The sequence below is a fragment of the Chelonia mydas genome, chromosome 5 (genome assembly GCF_015237465.2).
Source record: "Chelonia mydas isolate rCheMyd1 chromosome 5, rCheMyd1.pri.v2, whole genome shotgun sequence".
NCBI classification, from domain to species: domain Eukaryota; kingdom Metazoa; phylum Chordata; order Testudines; family Cheloniidae; genus Chelonia; species Chelonia mydas.
In genome coordinates this window covers 49,471,856-49,487,625 of record NC_051245.2, presented here as the reverse complement: position 1 = coordinate 49,487,625, position 15,770 = coordinate 49,471,856, and the positions used below count along the sequence as shown (strand labels likewise).

The window sequence follows — 15,770 nt, the reverse complement described above, 5'->3', positions numbered from 1 at the left end:
ACTGAAATTTAACTAACCAATCCTAACATATTGTAACATGATTATTTAACCAATTATATCCCCCCACCTTAATTAGCTTACACCCAGCAAAATTAATTATACAGCAGACAGAAACAATCACAGAACCAGACAGAGATTATACAGACAAACAATAGGGAAATGGGGACTACAATGATAGAACAACACAGAAATGAGGATTTCACATCCCAGCTATTGATAAGTGAGTTCTTGCCAGACAGGATGCTATCAAACTAAGTTTCCTTTTACATTTTCTAGGCACTTCCCTTTCTCTAGAGGTGATAGGCATTATCAGGACAGGATTGTATTCCTAACAGCCCAATAGCACCTTATTTCAATGTGACTAGTTTGGAATGTAAAGATGTGACCGTTCGCTTCCCAGCTTATGGCTGCCTCTGCTGCTTAGCCAAAGATCTTAGCCTAAGAACAGGGCCTCAGACTGTCATAGTGAGAAAAGGCCTTTACACCGGCAGACAGTGATTTTGATTCTTTCTTTTATACCTCTATAACTAGCTAAGTGGTAAGAATACACCTAAATTCTTCGAGTATAGGCCTTTACAGACAGGCCTGAATATCTATATCCTAACAAATGTAAATGTATACATATAGTAACAAAGAATGTAGGTCATAGCTACAGGATGGGGGACTCTATCCTGGGAAGTAGTGACTGAAAAAAATCTGAGGGTCATGGTGGATAATGAGCTAAACATGAACTCCCAGTGCAATGCTTTGGCCAAAAGGGCTAATGCAATCCTGGAATGCAGAAATGGGGGATTCTTGTGTAGGGATGGAGAAGTTATTTTATCTTTGCATGTAGCACTGCTCCAACCACTGCTGGAATACTGTGTGTCCAGTTCTGGTTTCCACAATTCAAGAAAGCTGTTAAACTGGAGCGGGAAAAGAGATGAGTCATAAGAATGATTAAAGGATTAGAAAACATGGTTATGGTGATAGGCTGAGCTCTTTGAGTCTATCTAGTTTTACAAAGAATGTTAAGGAGTAACTTGATCAGTTCATAAGTACCTACATAGGGAACAAATATTTAATAATGGGCTTTTCAATCTAGCAGAGAAAGGTAGAATACGATCTAATGGCTGAAAATTGAAGCTATACAAATTCAGACTGGGTAGAAGGTGTGCATTTTTAACAGTGAAGGTAATTAACCATTGGAACAATTTACCAAGGGTTGTGGTGGGTTTTCCATCACTGATAATTTTTAAATCAAGATTGGATGTTTTTCTAAAAGATCTGCTCCAGGGATTATTTTGCGGAAGTTCTATGGCCTGATTTATACAGGAAGTCAGACAAGATTATCACAATGGTCCTGTCTGGCTTTGGAATCTATGAATCTGACACTTAACAGTTTAAGACTTCTGTTAATGCTGCTCAGTGGTGTGACTAGCAGGGGGTGTTCATGAAATGCTAGTGCTTGCATCTTCCGTGTAGCAAGTGACTTGCCCTGTTTCCACTAGCTTAGGAGACAATTACTTAAAAAAAAATTTTTTTTCCAGGTTTTCTCTCTCTTTGGGCCGTAGGGCCGGATCCTCAGCCCTGCCTCAGCTTAGCATTTGGAGATTCCCCTATGGGGGAGATAAAAGAGGAATATCTGAAAGCACAAAGTGTCTTTTTCCAATTACGTTTGCAGTGACTTTGATTTCACCATTTTCATTTGAAATTTGTGGTATTTAAATAAGCCTGCAATTGTTTTGATTTAATGAATAGGCAAAGGAATTGGAAAACATCACTTGTGACTGCTTTTATATTATATTTCTTATGGTTATGTCAGGGCATCTTGATCACTAACACGAAATGGTAGATACCTATAGTTGCCATGGAAACTGAATACATCCTTACATGTGAAATGATCTGTTTCAATGTATTACAGAATATTGGAGTCAAATGTAAAAAATAGATATTAATAATGAAGCAGAAAATGGACATTGTCACTGGCTGTGAAAGTTTTCCTTATTATCTATTAAACTAATACTTCGCATTAAAGTGTTTTTATTGTAATATATTGTACTCAGAGTTTTTTATTGTGAATAACGATCAGGAAATGACACTTTTGGATTTTATCTCCCCCATCTGCTTAGCATTCCAATTGCGTATTGCCTGAATACTTGGGCTCTACATGGGTAGAGTAAAATTTACCCTTCCTCTCTCTGCCTCATTTTCCCCAATCTGTAGAATTGAGATATTACCGTGAAGAGAAGTTTTGATACTGAATTACAGTTAGTTTGTAAAATGTTTTAAGAACCTCAAATGAGACATGATATAAGTGTCATTTCATGTTTTTGTGGTTATAATTAAGGAAGGCCAGAACTTTGTATTTATTAGCATTTATTCGATGCCAAATACTGTAGTTGCCTTATAAGGCTTAAATTAAGAATGTCAGGATGACAGTAAGAGATCAAAAACCATTCTCCCCTGTATTATATCTGTCAGCTAGGAAACCAGGACAGACATCTCTGTTCAGCAAAGCACTTGAGTATGTGCTTGAGTTTCATTGGTGTAAAAGATTACACGAGGCTCAGGCCAGCAGGGAATCTGGACCATTGACTTCAGTGGGACTGCTCACATGCTTAAAGTTAACCAAATGCGTAAGTGCTTTTTTGGATCAGGATCTCAATCATTTGGGAACATCTGGCCTAAGAAGTGCGTCTTAAGGTCTTTCTGGAAGTGGCTAGGTTCATCCTTACCCTTAATTTCACAGACGGTGAACTCCAGCAGTGTTGGGCTCAAGAGAAATAAAGTATTATGTATTGGCAGAAGCAAATATATATATATATATGAAAATAAATAAATGGTCAAAATATTAACATAAGCATGATGTGTTTTGTTTACTTTTCAAAGTAATGGCTTGCAAAATTTGTTTTATTTTTTTTAAAATAACATTGTTCCAGATTCTCAGCTGATCCAACAAAGAACTTAAAAACATGCTTAACTTTAAACATAGGAATAGTCCCATTAACGGAAGTTGAGGGAGCAACACCAATTTGTGACAGCTGAGAATTTAGCCTGATATTTATATTTAATGAAAGCTTAAAAAAGGGGGTGGGGATGAGAGCCTCCTTCTGTTCTAGTCCCTTTAGACCATGTGAAAGGTCTGCAGTGACAGACTGGGGCTCTAAAAGACCTGGATTTGCTGTGGGAGCATTTCCCCACTACAAGCACTGCAGATGACAGCTGTAGGGCTGCCTGCCAAGCATCCCCTCACAAGCTCTGGTGTAGGCGGCATACTGGGATAACAGGGGTGTATTGGGGCTGCAGTATGGGAGGCTGCCATAATTTAGGTTCCCAGGGCTGTTTAAATTACATTATGTCTGGAGCAGCCCAAGGTTATGAGGGTGCAAAGGTGGCTTAAAGCAGAATCTCAGCTGAAAGAAAAGTCCAAAACCTGGTTTATTTTACTATTTTTATCATTTAAAATATGGCCTCAATAATTTTAAAATAGCGAATCTCAAATTACAGCACTTAAAAACTCTTAAATACATGACTAATAAGCAACTGAAAATGGAGATTTTATTAGAAATTTTTGACATGCATTAGGATAGAGTTGTTTTACCCTTTGTATCGCAAAATTGTCAGGGTGCCTATTTTAATTTTAATGCATGTCACTTGATTCGATAAAGTGAGAATTGTGGGTGGAGCAGGGTGAAAAATGCCTGGAGATGGTTTATGCAGTGTAATTCTAGCCGTGATGGCCCTAGAATATTAGAGAGACAAGGTGGGTGAGGTAATGTTTTTTATTGAATCAACTTCTGTTGGTGAGAGCGACAAGCTTTTGAGCCACACTTAGGGGGGGATATGATAGAGGTCTATAAAATCATGACTGGTATGGAGAAAGTAAATAAGGAAGTGTTATTTACTCCTTCTCATAACACAAGAACTAGGGATCACCAAATGAAATTAATAGGCAGCAGGTTTAAAACAAACAAAAGAAAGTATTTTTTTCACCCAATGCACAGTCGATCTGTGGAATGCCTTGCCAGAGGATGTTGTGAAGGCCAAGATTATAACAGGGTTCAGAAAAGAACTTGACAAGTTCATGGAGGGTAGGTCCATCAATGGCTATTAGCCAGGATGGGCAAGGATGGTGTCCATAACCTCTGTTTACAAGAAGGGAATGGGCAATAGGGGATGGAACACTTGATGATTACCTGTTCTGTTCGTTCCCTCTGGGGCACCTGGCATTGGCCACTGTTGGAAGACAGGATACTGGGCTAGATGGACCTTTGGTCTGATCCAGTATGGCTGTTCTTGTGTTCCTACACACAGCTCTTCTTCAGGTCTGGGAAAGGTATGAACATCACAGCTACATGAAAGGTGGAACAGATTCTTTAGCATAAGTAGTTAGCACATATTCTAAGGGGCTGTTCAAGGTAGAGTGGCCTGTTAACACCTCTACAGTCATAGGACACACTTGAGGAAAAAAATCCAAGACTGTTACCTGGAAATCATGCAAGAAATCCAGAACAACTATGACCTCACCCCACCCCACCTCCTCACCTCCCAGTGACAGCCATCCAACACAAAAATAAATAGTGGAACCAATTGCAACTACTCCACAACCCACAGAACACCACCTCTGGGAGAAACCATGGCACCATACCCAACACATGGACACTACACGACACCCAAAGTTCATCACTTTATCAAGACTACCATTCACTGGAGTTGAATTACCTGTACTGTCTAAGGGACTGAACTTCTGCCCAACTACAGAACCTGATATCATACTAATATGTGGACAACTAGAAGAATTCTTCCGTTGTCTCTGCCTCAAAGAATTCTTTCACAACAGTGATGACACCACTCACAATTACCATATCCCTTCCGACAATCATAAGAAAAAGGAATTAAATGACTGGACACCACAGAGCGGATGAAACCACGCTCTTGATCACTGCATTAATTGCTTCAGGGAAAAAAATTGGCTGTGAAATCCTTAACAAACATAATCTTTCCACTGCCGAGAGGATAGCCATTCAATCCCTGAAATCTAACTACCAGATAGTGATCAAACCAGCAGACAAAGGGGATGCCATTGTAGTCCTCAACCATGATGCTGCATTAATGAGGCTGACTGACAACTATCTGAAATCACCTACTATAAAGAACTCAGAGAAGACCCCACACCACAATTTACCCAGCAACTTAAGGATATCATCAAATCCTTCCCCAAACAACTCCAGGAGAAACTCTGTTAACTCATCACCCATGAACCTACCCCATGAACCTTCTACATGCTTCCCAAGATACACAGACCAGGGAACCCAGGCAGACCCATCCTATCTGGCCATGGCATTCTTACTGAAGGAATATTGGGACTCTCATAAACCATCCTCAAACTAATCTCCACACAAGGGCCAGCTTCCTCCAGGACACAACTGACTTCCTCCACAAACTCCACAACATTAGCAACCTCCCTCAGAACATCATCCTTTCCACCGTGGATGTCACTTCCCTGTACACCAACATCCCTCAGAATGATGGTATAGCTGCCTGCCTGAAATATTTACAAGACAATGGACAACCCTCAGATATCCACCCTAAGCACATATCCAAACTCATCCATTTCATCCTCACCCATAACAATTTTACGTTCAACAGCAAACACTTTCTCCAAACCATGGGAACAGCCATGGGTACTAGGATGGCTTTCCAATATCCCAACCTCTTCATGGGCCACCTTGAAGAAGAATTTCTGGACAAATGCACCATGAAACCAATGATATACCTGAGATACAAAAATGATATTTTCATCCTCTGACCAGACGTTTAAACTCCGTCATAGATTTCCACCATAACTTCATCAACCACCACCCGTCCATTAAACTCTCTCTGGGATGCTCCCACACTAGTATAAACTTTCTGGAAACCACAATCAGCTTCAGCAATGGAACCCTACAGGCAACCATATACAAGAAACCCACAGATCACCACATCGAACTTCAGATGTCTAGTAACCACCCCAAACACACCAAGAAATCTGTTCTCTACAGCCAGGCACTCAGATACCACAGAATACCACTTTCTCCGAGGAGAAAATCTGGGATATACACCTTAACACATTTAAAATGGCCTTCACCAAACAAGGACACTCCACCAGAAAAGTAGATTACATTATGGAATGGGCCACCCAAATGCCTCGGGAGAACCTGCTTCAATACTGAAATAAAACTCCTTCCAACCTCATACCCATAGTTGTCACCTCCCACCCCATACTGGAACTCATATGGGTATCCTCAAACAACTACAACCCGTACTCAGTGGGAACCACATCCTGAAAGAAATCTTTCCTGAACCCCCACTTCTGGCCTTCAAACAGCCCCCCCAACTTCTCCAAGCTCATAATCAGATGCAAGCTCCCCACAGACTAGGACACACCAACTCAAAGCGGCATCAGACCCTGCCAGAACAACAGATGCAAAACCTGTAGACATATTTCCACTGCTACAATGATCAGCACCCCCCCTCCAACCCAGCTTTCAAGATCCATGGATCCTATACATGCCAATTACAACATGTGTAATTACCCCAATATCAACTGTGTGGTTAAATGAGTCAATCACTATGCTCTCTAATGAACTTACACAGGAAAATGATCAAAAACAAAAACACCCTATCACCTGTGGATGAACACTTTTTTCACAAAGTGATCACTCTCTCTTACTATCCATCCTCATCCTCAAAGGAAACCTGCAAAACACTTTCAAAAGATGAGCCTGGGAGCTTAAATTCATAACTCTGCTAGACACTAAAAATCATGGACTGAACAGAGACACTGGATTTGTGGATTATTACAACAATCTGTAACCCACTAACCCCCTATTTTTGTATGTGCTAATTACTTATACTAAACAATCTGTTCCATCTTGCATTTAACTGTGATGCTCTGAGTAACTTTCCCAGATTTGAATTTGCTGTGTGTGGCTCGAAAGCTGGTCTCTCTCACCAACAGTAGTTGGTCCAATAAAAGATATTACCTCACACACCTTGTCTCTGGAGATAGTTTAGCAAGTCACTTCTTGGCTGTTGTTTGAGATGGGGATCTGATGTCATTGTGTAAGTAGGTATTTTGAAGAATTTCTTGTACAGACAGTGTTCAGTTACTCGCTTTATTCCTTAACAGTTATCTGAGGCAGATGAAGCAGCTTTGAAGGAGCCAATCATTAGGAGGTTTGAAGAGGAGGGAAACCCTTATTATTCCAGTGCAAGGTAACATATAAATGTCTGTTCCCAGAACGCGATGATATAACCAGAATGTGTTAACACCTTTTAGATCTTAATGCTGAACAACGGACCAGTTACACACAGTTTAAAACAATCTGGAACAAGGGTTTTGTTTAGTGTCCACAGGTACTATGCAATCCAAACCATGGTTCCATCTATCTTGTCTCTGACAGCGGGCAGTACCTGATGCTTTAAAGGAAGGTTTCCAGAATGCAGCAAGTTAGTTGTGTACCACTGTGTATGTGGGGATGTGGTGGAGGGGGAGATTCTTTACAGATTCCTACAGATGGTCATAGGACCCTATGAAGCATGACATTTGATTTCTCATATCATTGTTGTAGCTTGTCGAACTACAAACATCAAGGATGATAAACTTACCCACTTTTTAATAAGTGTCCAATTTTTTATTTGTATATATGTGATCTTCCACGGGTTACTTGTGCACTGGGTAAAGGGACATTGCTTTATTAATTCTAAATATGCTTCCTTTTTCAAAAGGTTATAAAGGTTGGGCTTATATATTTTGAATACGTCAGTTAAATCCCTTTTAAGTCAAATGCCCTTACAGGCTAAATTATCATAGTCTTTGCAACCTTCCTTTTCATGTAAACCTCAGCATGTTACTATTTGTCCTCCTTCTTCGGTTCTTTTTAATTTCTTTTTATAGCTTCCTTGAGGTGAGGTGATCAAGTATATGGGCACGCTATTCTGGAGGAGGGCACATACCATTAAAATGTAAATAATGTGTTCTCTTTTCCTTTTATAGTGAGCATATATACAGCAACCTTGTGAAATTTTTGACACTTCTCTCCACTTCTAACCCCATATTTAACTTCTTGATAATGACTGATACTACTTTTTTGATGTTACCAAATTCTTCACTGATGCCACCACTAAAATTTTGTGCATGTGTTGATCTTCTGTTGCATTTATTATTGTAAATCATTTTCGTCGCCCTCCCATGCCTCTCATCGCTTAGGTCTGTTCAAAATGCTGACAGGAAAATCATCTTCTGATCACATCAGTCCCCCTATGAATCCTTCTAAAGGGTTCCTTACCCTTATGCTATCAAATTCACATTCTTTGTCTTTACTTACAAAATACTATATCATTTTTCCTTATATCTCTGGCTGTATCTACACTACAGTTGCTGCAGTGGCCCAGCTATGGCGTTGCAGCTTTGCTGTTGTAACACCACAGTGTAGGCACTTGCTCCAGTGATGTAGGGTTATTTTTCCGTCACTATAGGTAATCTACTCCTCCGAGAGGCGGTAGCTAAGTCAACGGAAGACTGGGTGTTAGGCAGACCAAATATGTCACAGAGGACACAACATTTTTCACAGTTGTGAGTGACGTAGCTAGGTCAATCTAATTTTTAATCTAATCTCTGTTTCTATTACCACTATTCCTAACCATGCCCTACACCCTTCTCTCTTTTGCCATATGGTACCGTTGTAGTCTCTTCCCTGGCTTGCCTTATCTCTCATCATGCTGCCTGCTTCTCCTTGTTCTCAATTTCACTAATGGCAGTGTACACAGTTTATAAAAAGAATTGCACCACAGTTAAAAACAATGTTATTCCAAGATCTAATTATCTATGCCTTAAGTTTTACAAGTTCTGATTAGCTAGCTGTAGTGGGACTATATTGTGACTCCTGGTGTCTTCCTTCAAATCTCTCCTTAAAACTCAAGTAACTTGCTCCTACCCTTTTAACACCAGTGATTCTTACACCCTACCTTAAGTGAACTGTTGTCCACTATATAAATAATTTTTAATGGCAGCGACCCCAAGCATTGTATTTACTTTCATCTTTTGCTTATGGTAGTAAATAAATGAATACCTTTGAATAAAGATATAGACTATGCTAAAAGTTAGCAAGAAGTTTCTCTTTTGGTAAATCCCCGGAGTATGCTTAGAATTATTTAATTCCAGACACACTCTGTCAGTAGGGGTAAATTTGCGTTGTAACAATTGTAAATGTGATTAATTTAACCATTTTAATAAAAGTATGTTAACAGGTGTTGGTAAGCAATAAGCTCCTGTATTTAAGCAGTCTCTATCCATATGTCAACTCTTAGTAATTATGTAGACACAAAGCAATCTGTTTTGTTTGGTTTTTTTACTCTCAGGTTAGTGCATTATTTATGAAGTCATAAACTATTACTAACTTGTATTGATTGGTGACATGATGACTTGCACATTGCATCTATTTGTTAGCCAATTGAAGCTTTATAAGATTTGCTCTGAGTATAGATAGAGACTGTGGACCAGGTCCTCAGCTGGTGTAAATCAGTGTGGCTCCATTAAAGTCAATAGAGCTAATTTGGTTTGTACCAATTGAGGATCTGCCCCTATATCACTCTTACAAAGCCTCAGATTTATCCCTCAGGCAGAGAGAAAAATTACAGTAAGGATTTTAATTTTTTTATGATCGGATTGTAAGCAGAAGAATTTTTCACTGAACTAATTACATTAAAAATTACAGTTAGGGTGTCTGTATTTAGACCAAATCCTTAATTTGCTGGAGGAGAAAATGAACTCTTTGATTTTGTTAATTTGTCCTTTTTTTTAAAAAAAAAAAAATTTTTTTTTTTTTTACATATCCACTGGAATCTCATTCATAATCTCTTTGTACTGAAGACTGAAAAATTATTGGATTTATTAGGCGTGCAATATGTATACAGTTGTGGTGTAAAAAACAACTCCATTTCCCCCAAAACAGCCAACAACCCATTATTCATATTTAGAGCAATAGTTACGTGTAAGGAGAGAGATTTAAATATTAGCCTAGGGCCCACATGTTTTAAAAATGGGTGTTTCCATTCTCAAAAGTGTCAAGTGATTTTTTTTTGGGTGCCTGGCTTGCGACATCTTAAAGGGTGCTCAGCAGTTTCTGAAAGTCACACTCCTGCAACTTAAGTACCTAAAATAACTAGTCATTCTGAAAATTTAGGCCCAAACCCATATTTGGATACCTAAATAAGTGGCCTAATTTCAGTGGGAGCTGCTGAGTACTCAGCAAGGAACCTAACTTTAGGCATCCTTTAAAAAAAATAAAAAACTTCACCTAATTCTTCAGTCGAGGGAGAGCAGTTTGTTTGTTCATAAAATACTGTCCCAAAATGAGCTAGGAGCTTCACAGTCTTAAATAAGACAAGTCTCTGGCCTGAAGACCTTACAGTCTAAGGGCAGCCTACACTTAAAACGCTGCATCAGCACAGCTGCGCTACTGTAGCACTGAAGTGAAGATGCTCCTACATTGATGGGAGAGCTTCTCCTGTCAGCGTAGTTAATCTCTTCGGTGAGAGGCGGTAGCTATGTCGATGGAAGAAGCTCTCCCACCAACAGCGCTGTCTACACCGGAGGTTAGGTCAGTGTAACTATGTTGCTCATGGGTGTGGATTTTTCACACCCCTGAGCGACGTAGTTCTACGGATGTAAGTCTGTAGTGTAGACCTGGCCTAAGACCCTGAATATACATGGTCTGGGAGCCCTCAATTCCCACCAGTTCTTTTTTTCCTGTGGAAAGAATTGGGCATCTTAATAGGTTTGTCTTCTACCTGTGCCCAATATTCACACCTGTCCCCACCAATCATGAATTGTATGCCTACTCCCTTCATATACTTCATTTTCCTCAGTAAGATCTCAGCGTTTGGAATACTGGATTAAGACACTAAGCTCTACACTACTATTTTTGTAGTTTGGTGGCCTAGTCCAGTCACCAGCGATATCAGATATTATTTACTCCTGAGGGAATTCTGCGCCAAAAATTAAAAATTCTGTTACATAGTCTCTGTCTGTGCTCTTGGGACCTGATTCAAAGCCCAATTTACTTCAGTGGGCTTTGAGGCCCTTGAGCAATAAATTTGAAAGTAAAGGGAAAAAAATGCTTTTATGGTCTTAAAATGGAAGCATATTTCCCTATTTGCTTTGTGTATGCAATTTTGCTTATAAATTATAATTTGTTATCTTCAGGATGTCAATATACTTCCCCTTAGTTGTGTTTTCTAATCCAACTTTAATCAATTGTCTGAATAGAACCTTTCACTCTGAACAGTCTTAATTAACGAGAGTCGTTAGCCAGCTCTCTTTTTAATGAGCTATATTAATCTGCTTACAGGTTTCCAAATGGAGTTTAATCAGTTTATGTTGTAACAAATTACATGGGCCTTTTTCTTTTCCAGTCTGTTTGTTTTTTACTTAGAGTCCCTGTTCTGAATATTTTATGAACATAGATGTGATTCATGTTCTAGCACTGGGTTTTTAATAGGATGTTTAATGTTATGTCCCAATACAGAAGACAGTTTTCTTTAAACAAAGAAAAGCAGAAGGTAATGCTGACCTTGAAAGCAATCTTTACCTTATACAGTGTAAAATCTTTGAGGCTGTCAATAAAAGCTAGTTTGTCATTACAAAAAACAAGTATTCTATTAAAAAAAAGGTGTGTAAAGTTTTGAAAGGTCTTTATTACAACAATAGCCTTTTATAAGGCTGAATTTCTGAGGTTAATTGCTTTGGGCCAGCAACGCTTTCTTAATATAACTTATCCCACAAAAATACAGTTACATTAAACCTCTTTAATGAAATTTGAAATATTTCATTCAATTTTGATGGTTTTACTAAAAGAGATTGAAAAATCATTACACCAAATAGTGAGGTATATCTCAATACTGCAGGTCCCTCCCAGAGGGACCAAACAAACATGTAACTATCAGAAAATTGAAATGAAATCAAACTTAGAACAAAGAGAAATCACTATATGTAGTTACATTTTATTATCCTTTTAAGATTATGAGGAGCACGGTGACTGAGGGTTTGATCTCATGAAACTAGTTCACTGAGATATCCCAATGATTATCCAACTGTGCCAAGAAATTAAGCTGATCCAAAACTAAATCAGGTTCTAATGGATAATGAAATAAAAATAATACATTTTTATGTGAAATTTGTAGTGAAAACTGCTGAAGTGTTCTTGGTAACATAGTCTCTGATGTTACAAAATGTTAGCCATGTATATCTTAGACTGTGATCCCACTGACATTTTCTTAAACTAGGGTTTTATGCATAGATATGAGACACACTCATTATTCCTGAAGAGTTTAAGGCCTGACCTAACTTCCATTAAAGTCAATGGAGACACTCCTATTGACTTCAGTGGGAGTTAGATTGGTCCTCTAGCTCTTCTGGGCTCAGGAGTGTTCTAATTATACTTTTATTTTGTGTTTCACTGCTGTGGCTTAAGGAGAAAAAGCACCTAATTTGAGCACTTAATTTTTCAATGTAATATTATTGTTAAAATACAGCAAAAGGTTGTAATTAATGAATGATTATTATTAAAATCCCCAATTTAGAAAAGCACTTAATCACATTCTTAGCTCAAAGCATGTGCTTACACTCTATCAAATTTAGTAAGACATAAGTGGGCATTTAAAGTTAAGTGTGCTTAAGTGATTTCCTGAATCGGGATGCTTTCCTGAATCACATCCTAAGTGCTGACAACATGTGTTATGCTGTCCAGGACACAAGCGCAAACAGTATGTTGCTGTCCTGCAACAGGATCTGCTAGTGTGACTCCATGTGGGCATAAGAGTGCCTACTAGCAGCTCTCATTGTGGGATAGGAGCCAGAGGGTACATCTACATGGCAAAAAAACAACCAAACAAAAATGCCAGGGAAGCTAGTCTCAGGCTCATGGAGCTTGTGCTAAGGACTGAAAAGAGCAATGTAAATATTACTGCTCTGGCTGAGGCCTGGGCTTAGAGGCCCAGCCTCCCTCGCCAGATTTCAGAGCCTGGGCTCTTCCCTTACGGGGAATGTCTACACTGCTATTTTTAGTCCCTTAGCATGAGTCCTGTGAGCATGAGTCAGTTGACCTGTGTTCTGAGACTCGCTGTCATGTAGATGTGCCCACAGAGACAGAGAGAGGTTAGGATACAGACGGGAAAATCCAGAGAGGGGAAAAGGTTAGGCAATAGGTTTGTAAGTTTTTATATTTGTTGGTGTTTATATAGTTTTGTTTCTTGGGAGCATCCTAGAAGAAGTGAGTTTCTGGATATCCTGTTTTTGTGTGTACCCAAGTTGTAAAAGAGAAAATGTAATTAGATATTTTAAAAATTATTTGCTGTGACTTGGTGAAAGTGACACTAACAACAAATGCTAGACTAAGACAAATTTACAAAATTGTTGCAAACTTCTATTGGTGACTAAGACTCATGAGTACTTATTCACATACAGTATGCAGTTCTCTTTATTCTGTTCTTTAGTATTGAGATAAGTGTGCTAAATGTTTTCTTTCCTGTGTAACTTGATTTAAAAAAAAAAACAACAACTAATCCTCAAACAATATAAAATTGACAACTTGAAACGTTAGCCAGAAGGGAAGACTATTTTTGCTCTTGATTAAAAATTTAGTTTTGGCTACCCATTGTTTTAAAATAACATGAAAGGACCATCACTTTCAAAACAAATTTACCAAAAGCAGAGCAGTAATTTAAAGACACACAATAAAATTGTCAGTGATGACAGTAATGTAATGATCTCAGAAAAGAATACAAAATAAGTTGCTCTTTTTGGGCTTGGGGAAGGGAATCTTTTTTTTTTTTTTTAACTTTTTTTAAAGCTATTTCATGTTGTGTTGCAGTCCCTCAGATGGTTAAAATTCACATTGATTTAAATGGACTTTAACTGCAATAGGACTTCGGTATCTGGTTCTAAACAAAGTGCCTAGGGAAGGTAGCTGTACAACATATACAATTTTTAGGACTTTTGGAATTTTTGCTCTGGAGCTCATTTGGAGCAGGATGGAATCTTTAGGCACTTACCTGCAAACAGTCCCATGTGTGCTTAACTTCAATTGGCTGCTTGCATGCTTAATAATAAGCAGGTGCAGAAGTGCCTGTCAATTTGAGGGGTTAGTTGTTTGGAATTCAGAGGAGTTTTTTGTTACTGTGGCATAGCTTTATGAATTCATTGCTTTCAGGGACTTCACTATGGCACAGATTAATTTACAACTGTTTAGAAATAGACTTCAGTAAAGAAGATTAGTGAAATAATGGTTGGCAGTCCATAAAAAAAAATACTCCCGTACTTTAAATCCTTGTGCTTTCATAACTAAACATTTTGAGTTGACAGCTAAGCTAAGCCAAATAACATTTATTAATGATGTTAGTTTACTTTTTAGAATATAGTTACCAACAGGCTGGGGAGCCATTTTCATGACATTGGGATCTTTTCCATTTATTTCTCTTGACATTTTTTTCTCTTGAATTTAGGATGCCATTTTCATACTGAAAAAATAGTATGAATAATCCCAGTTAAAGTAGGTAGAGATTATCCTAGTCATTTATTTAGAACTGTATAGTTAAATCTAGAAGACAAATTGTACAAATAATAAAAAAGTAGGCATGAAATTCTGCTTTGTTGCATCAGCATAAATATGAAATAGCTCAATTGTCTTAAATCAGAATTTGGCCCTTTTTTATCCACTCCCTCCAACAGAAATATTTATTTACTTCTGTCTGGCTGAAAGCCTATCTCTTGTAAACTGTTTATATAATTCTTCTTTTATTGTTTGGTCTAATTTCAGGTTATGGGACGATGGAATTATTGACCCCGCTAATACAAGACTTGTTTTGGGTCTGAGTCTTAGCGCAGCACTAAATGCACCCACCAAGAGGACAGAATTTGGAGTTTTCAGGATGTGATCTAAATGACTTTTCAGAACACCCTTGTACATTTTTAATCAAAGTTAAAGATCAAATGTACACAGGTAATTCTGAGGAGTACATACATATAGATTTTTGATATAACAATTTTCATACCATGCTTAAGTATTTTTTTAAATATCGTCTGGGATCAGTGCATGTATCGTTTCTGTAATACTGAATCTTGCATTTGGGTGAATAAATTCTAACTATCAGCATTAAGCTAGATCCGTTTGTCAGAGAATCACTGCTATAATCTCTTAACCATTAAAATTACATCCATGAAATGAGTTCTGTTTCTGATGTTTCTCTGTGTTTGCTCCTTTTAAGTCCACATTTTACCTCCAAAATGTGGAAGTTACTCTTGCCATCTAGAACTGGGGTATCACTGAGTGTGCCTGACCCACCAGCCTGGGCTCCCTTTACACTGTATTGCTGTGGCAAGCTCTCAAGCCCCCTCCAGCACACATTCAGGTAGGGACAAACCCAGCTGCAGTTACATACAGAAGCTGTGAGCAGCTCTGCATGGGAAGGCTTCAGCTAAGGACCTTCCCAGTTACTCAGGTACACCCCACCTCTGAGGTGTAAATCCAAAATTATACTGTCTTGCACTGCACAGGGAACTGTACAGCGTAAGCTCATGAAATTCATCCCCGCCCTCAATGTGGAGAGGAATATACACAGCTTTCTGCCCCAGGTTATGATTCCCACATGCACTGGTTTTAGACAAAGCAAAACAAGCTTATTAACTATAAAAAGATAGATTTTAAGTGGTTATAAGGGATAGCAAACAGATCAAAACAGATTACCTA

General features: G+C 38.4%; 1 protein-coding gene across 2 annotated transcripts in view; it reads left to right on the top strand.

Annotated features, from left to right (window-relative positions):
• MCCC2 (methylcrotonyl-CoA carboxylase subunit 2) overlaps positions 1-15,248 on the top strand; it is a 93,475-nt gene extending 78,227 nt beyond the window's left edge. For both annotated transcript variants that reach the window (XM_037903140.2, XM_037903141.2), the window contains exons 16-17: positions 7,154-7,239; positions 14,841-15,248. In XM_037903140.2, coding sequence (XP_037759068.2) covers positions 7,154-7,239; positions 14,841-14,958 — 204 coding nt within the window. In that variant the 3' untranslated portion in view covers positions 14,959-15,248. The remainder of the gene's footprint in view (positions 1-7,153; positions 7,240-14,840) is intronic.
• Positions 15,249-15,770: the final 522 nt, after the last annotated feature.